Raw genomic sequence first — 6,468 nt, forward strand, 5'->3', positions numbered from 1 at the left:
TGACATGCTTGGGCCATTTTAGTGGATCTAAACTTTTCATGTGATTGGGCTCATATTGGTTGATCAAAATGCTTAATATGATTTGAGCAACTTTTAGTGATCCAGACTCATCATATGATTGAGTCTGTTTTCAGTGATTGATGGTAATTGATATGCTAAGTTGATCCGCATCTTTCATTTGATTGAGTTGGTTCACAAAGATCCATACTGTTATTTAGTGCTACAAGCCGTTCAAATGATTGGACTTGTTTTTAATGATATAAACTATTCATATGATTGCTTCTTTTTTTTTTCTCTGTGATCCAAACCATCCATATAGTTAGTCTTGTCCTTGACAATTCAATTACTGGGTGTTGCATGCACCAAAATTGTTAGTGATTCAAATTGTTCGTATGATCAGGCTCCTTTTCAGTGACACAAACCTTTGATGTGTGTGTGCCTAATCAAGGGATCACTGTTCTTATGCTTGGCTGTTTTAAGTGATCTAAACCCCATCATCTGAATGGATGAAAACCAAATGGAAAACTTAGGCTTCTGTTTACCAAGCCAAAGTAGTGTTTTATACTCTTTGTTGGGTTACACAAGCACAAAAGTTCATTATGGGGAATCTTGACATATCAATGAGCTCATTTTCAACAATCCAAACCATGAATATGCCAAGGCCCATGTTAGTGATCCAAATAGTCAGTGCGATACAACCATTAGTAGTAGCTCTTTAATTGTATTTTCACCCATTTGAGACAATTGGTGGGTGCATAAGTCATGCATAATGGGCCCATTTTCAATTATCAAAACCATTAATATCTCTTGTTCTGTCTTTACTGATAGAAACCGTTCTTATGGTTGGGTCCCTTTGCTGTGACATAAACTATTAATCACTCAACTCGTTTCTAGTTATGCGTATTATTTATAGGAATGGTCCCATTTTTAGTAACCAAACCATTTGTAGGATGGGCCAACCTTTTCAAATGCGTAAGTCATTCGGAGCACCGACCCCCACCCACCGGGCTGGTGGCAGGGGAGTAGCCCATCCGTTTTCGGCACGGAATCGCCGGTGTACACGGACGCAAATTAGATACTGCCATGTTGAGTAGCGAGTCGGCTACTGAAGTGACATCACCAAGTTCTGTGGGCCCCACTATGATGTATGTGTTATATCCACACCATGCATCCATTTTTAGATATCATTTTAGGGTATGAACCAAAGAATGAGGCAAATAAAAATCTGTAAGCTTGCATTTGTATTATATAAACTCATTTTGGTTACTATTTGAGTGATTTATTACGACAACGCATGCCTTTTGGCCCCCATTAAATGGAAACCTATTATTTAATGCATTCTTTTTGCAATTTTTTCATTTCTGGATATGTAAATATGTGTACTTAGGCATGTCCTGAAGTTTCACTGAAAAATTCCACCATTTTCTCCATGTTTCCCCCTTTTTCCCTGCATTTCCGATTATCGGCGATATTATTGGCGATAACGATATTATATCTTTATCTCCGGCCAGCAAAACTTGTAGCGATACCGACAACTCGAACACTGCTTGCTTTTGGTGATCCAAATTAATTGATATGCTAAGGCTCATGTTCAACAATCCAATCAAATGTTTTATACATAGTTTAGTACATTGGTCTCCCATTTCTTTTTCGTATGGTCATACAGAGCTCCACCAAGGGTGGTGGCGTTCTCTTGACTTGTGGGAGGAAAGCTGACAATCAATAATTTTCAAACAATATCCCTTATGCTTCCTAACATATGTATAATGTGTGTGGGAGATGCGAAGTCATTGATCACCTCTTCATTCACTGCATGTTTGCTTGAAAGGTGTGGAACTACTTTCTGAATGCTCTCCATACAAGCTTAGGTGAGGTTGAATTCTTTTGTGGACCTTCTATGGTCTTGGCATGTAGGAGGGGTGGGAAAAGTGGGGAAAGCTTTGTGGAGATTGCTTTTTTATAGGAGATGTTTTCAAAGTAGGAGTTCTTCGCATGTTGTGGTTGTTAGGGAAATAAAATGTAATGTTTGGGTTGAACTTTTTTTGTAAAGGCCATTAATCCTGCTAATATCTCAATTGTAGAGGTGGGTTGTTGCACAAAGATTACCACATCAAGCAGTTCTAATCAAGCGGAACAAAATGTAGCAAGAAAACTGTAAAGAAGGTAACCACAGGGCAACAAGATGAAACTTCTGCTGATCCATCAAGCGCTAAAAAATCTGCAAGCAAGAAAACTGTAAAGAAGGTTCCTATAGGAAAGACTGGTCAGAAGAAAGATGCAGATACAAACACTGGTGAATCACAAAGTGAGAAAGAAGTTGAGTGTCAAGAACATAAAATGAAGGGTAAGAAAGAACCAGACGGAACTTCAGTTGAGCAAGAAACTGCGGCTAAAACTACTGGAAAGAAGAAAATAATTTAAAAGGTGCCTAAGAAAAAGGCTCCTGCGATTGAAGAGAAGGGCACGAGTGCAGATAGCAAGAAGGATGAAAAGGGAGATGCAAGTATGGTATTACAGAAAGTAAGTGAAGCAAAAAATATGAATGAACGAGTTGGAGTTGCTGATGAGCAGGTAGTTGAAGCCAACAAATCCGGAAAGAATTTAACCCAGAAAAAGGAGTCTAAAACAACTGCCGAGAAGCAAGATGATGGTGCTATTGAAAAAGAAATCAAGGATGACAGGGAGGATAAAAAGGAAGAGGCAAGAGTAGATGATAAGGATCTCAAGGTTGACAAAGATGTTGCTGGGAATAAAATGGAGGCTGGGGTTGCAAAGCATAAAGATCCGAAGAAGGATAGTCATGAGGGCAAAAGGGAAAGAGCGAAGGATGAAAAAGAGAAACAAACCAAGAATGGGAAGGATGGACCTAAAAGAAAATCGAGTGATGAAGGAAAAGGGGAAGCATGAAGAACCTCCCACAACACCCTGGTTTGTTTTTACAAACAAAATGTAGCAAGGGATCTAAAGTAAGTTGAGAAACTTGGATATATTATCATCTTTCAGTATGTCATTATGCTAGCCAAACTTTTATGATGATTATCTCACTGTACAGTTGTATCCTGCAGCTTCGCTGATTTCACTCTCATTGGATGCGCTCCTGGATTATAATGACAAGGATATTGAGGAATCAACATTTGAGGTTTGCTTTTTTCTTTTTCTTTTCTGTGTATTTACCCAATTGTCTACTGTTCACCTAATTTCGAAATGCAGATGGCATTGCTGATTGACCTGACCTACTTGCTATCGACAAGGTTTTTGAGGCCATTCTTTTATATATATATATATATATATATATATATATATATATATCTATTTGGTTGATCTCTGTGGTTTCTTCATACCAAGCAGACCCAAGTGCGGTAACATTTTGTGAATAAGTCTGCAATGTCATACAGGTGGTATCTAAAGGTTTCAATGCATTTTAAATCCCATTTAAATGCTAAAAGAAAGAAGAAAATATTATTGCATTTTAAAAGATGCCTTTATGGGTAACTGCCAAAGAAGAAAATACCTTGTGTAGGTTTTGTCAACGCATATTTAGAAGGAATTTAAATCCCTTCACAAACTTGTCTTAAATCCAAGTTGCAGCCGAGCTGACATCGCTGGTTATCTCTGATGGCTTTTGTTAAGTTGTTTTTCTTGTTTGTGATTCCACTGTACCTTTTGCAGCTTTCATTGTTCGCTGAGTCAACGTTTGAAATGCTCCAGTACCAAATGGGTTGTCGTCGTCTAGCATTTCTTGAGGTAGGTTCTGAACAGAAAATTTGTTTGTTTATTATTTAAGTCTTACCTTGACCCACTCTTCTGATCTCATTCAATCAAGATGCTTCCTTTATATGTAGAAACTGCGTATAAAATTCGTAAGAGAAAGAAATCAACGGAAGAGGCAGCGTGAAGAAGCCCCTGCCAAAGAGAGTGACAAAGAGACACAGAAGCGATCAAAGTTTACTGATGAACCTCCTGTAGAAAATGAATCTGCTAAACCTGAAATGCAGGATGCTTCCAATCCAGAAAATGAAAATACAATGCCTAAGAAGGAGGCTTCTGCAGCTGGTCTCGATGAATCAAATATGGAGGACAATACTGATGAAGAGGATCCAGAGGAAGATGATGGTGAATATCAGGTAACGGATGATACTGTGCTATTGGATCCTCATGAGGCAAGATTCTTTTCCTCGGTTGGTATTTAATATTTCTGTGTTTCCATAATTCCATCTTTCATGCTTGTTGATTCCTTGCCTTTGTTTTCTTCATCTCTTTACTTTTAGTGAATTTGGATCAAATAGCAGGTTTGGCATCTTTCTTTCTTTCTTTTAAATTAATGATTTCATGTATATGGTCGAATTTTTATTTGTTTTAATAAAACTAGTTACCTGAACTTGCCTAGGGTCTTGGTTTTGTGTACTGAGGAATTCTTCAAGTGTTTGATTGGTTGGTTTATTTATTTTTTGGCTTTGCTGCATCCAACGTTTGTTCTTTTAGCCCTGGTGTGAGAATCAGTGACGTCCGTGTTTTGGTTGAGACAAACACTTGCAAAGCATGCTTGGGTTCTGCATTCCCGCTAGTGATACTTCCCATTTTCAGGCAGGAAATGATGAAGAGGTAGCTGATCTGCAAGGTAAGCATGACAAGGAGACAACTGATGGTATAAACAAAATGGAGGAACCCACAGATGAAGTAAAGAGTGAAGATAAAACAGCTGAGACAAATGACAAACTTGTCAGGGAAAAGAGCAATGATCAAGTGGCTGAGTCAGAGAAGTCTGATGCTGCCGCAAAGGAGTCGGTTGTTGATAAAGAACTATTACGGGTGTGTAACTGAACCGCATCTCTACTTATCTAGTCGAACATCAAGCTCAAAAAACATTTCCGCAATTCTGAGATGGGCTTTTTAAACTTGGAACATGCATTTAGATTCTTCGACAGGAACCGGGTGGGCTACATCAAGATAAACACCATTGAATGGTTCCTTTTGTCACTCGTCAGTTTATCATAAGCATGTTATATAACTGCAGTTGTCATAAGCTCACTTACTTGGCAGGTTGAAGATCTGAGGTTGATTATTCACAACTTGGGGAAGTTCCTCTCCCACAGGGATGTAACACGTACATCATAGTGTGGCCCCAAAATACCATGTAAGTCATTGCCACACAATTCGCTTACCACCCCCACATGCTTCCAACCTCAGGAACCTCAGGAAGCTAGGTGAGGCACGCTATGAAATTTTGTGAAAATTCGATCCTGTCCATTCGTTTATTTGAGATCATGCTAAGACATGGCCAAGAATGAGCCAGATCCAAAACTAAGTGAGCCACATGATAGGAAAAAAGTAACTAGGGAAATATCTAAGTTGAAATCTCCCTTACCCACCGTGATGTTTATACGCCATCCTTGGTCATTTCTGCAGGGATGAAGTAAAAATAGAAAAATATTTGCCTGGTCGAAATCATTCCTTGGGTCATGCTCTAAAATAACCTCTTTGGTTGGTGTGGATATAACACATGACACTTAAACCTAACCAACAGGGATTCATAGTTTTTTAAAAAAAAGAAGGGAGGTTCTTCAGTAGAATCTTCTGCAATCGCAGGTTCCGTCATTCCCATGGCTTCTTCATTAATGGCTAGACCTGAACTCTGCAATGGAGCTCCTCAATTCAAGTTCGTTCTCAAGTCAATCTCCTCAGTCTCTATTGACTAGAGGCAATCTCCTCAGTCTCTATTGACTAGAGGCTCTTTATTATTGGTATTTTTCCTATGAACCCTGTTCATCTAACTAATCATAAGATGTCTATGACAAGGGCTATAGCTCAGTTAGGTAGAGCACCTCGTTTACACGCGCCAATGCTTTTTCAGGGGAGTCTATCATTCAATCAACAGAATTGATCTTATTGAGAAATCGATGTCTTACTCTGTGAATTTTGGCACGGATTTACTTAAAAGCCTAATCTGTGTCAGTCCACACTTCTAACCATTTTTTGGCACGAATTTACTTAAAAACTTTCAAGTTACTGGATGCTAAGTGGGTCCATTGTGATTTTTGTGATAAATTCACTGCCTAACCATTTTAGGCAAGATACAAAAAAATCAAGTGGATTCAAAACAAGGCGCACGAGAGGAAACAGTGCAGATTTAGTGACCACCGTTGGAACATTTGCATGGTATATAAACATCAACTTATAGCCCAAGATTATTTCAATGGTGAATTTTGAATCCACCCGATTTTTGATATCTTGTACTAAAAGTCTAAATGATACGCCCAAGCAGAGAGACGGAATTTATTTCTAAAATCCATCACGGTGGGCCCCATCTAGCATCCAAGCGCAAGAGCTCCTTAGCTAGAAAGTAGTGGATTGGCTACTGACAGGTTGATTAGCGAGACTCCTACTGAGGTGACTTCACCGAGTTCTGTGGGCCCCACCATGATGTATGTGGGCCCTACCATGATGTGTGTGTTGTATCCACACCGTTCA

At 39.0% G+C, this 6,468-nt stretch overlaps 2 protein-coding genes across 2 annotated transcripts; both read left to right on the top strand.

The window, feature by feature from the left end:
* The first annotated feature begins 2,505 nt into the window (after window positions 1-2,505).
* On the top strand, window positions 2,506-2,907 carry LOC131224939 (uncharacterized). The gene has a single exon (XM_058220377.1). The coding sequence runs from the start codon at window positions 2,506-2,508 to the stop codon at window positions 2,905-2,907; it is 402 nt and encodes a 133-aa protein (XP_058076360.1).
* On the top strand, window positions 2,904-4,855 carry LOC131224940 (protein SHORT ROOT IN SALT MEDIUM 1-like). The gene is made up of 4 exons (XM_058220378.1): window positions 2,904-2,966; window positions 3,053-3,139; window positions 3,843-4,160; window positions 4,585-4,855. Exons 1-4 carry the CDS (start codon window positions 2,904-2,906, stop codon window positions 4,819-4,821), a joined length of 705 nt encoding a protein of 234 aa, XP_058076361.1. The 3' UTR covers window positions 4,822-4,855.
* The last annotated feature ends 1,613 nt before the right edge of the window (window positions 4,856-6,468 follow it).

Source organism: Magnolia sinica, chromosome 14 (genome assembly GCF_029962835.1).
Source record: "Magnolia sinica isolate HGM2019 chromosome 14, MsV1, whole genome shotgun sequence".
Lineage (NCBI taxonomy): Eukaryota > Viridiplantae > Streptophyta > Magnoliopsida > Magnoliales > Magnoliaceae > Magnolia > Magnolia sinica.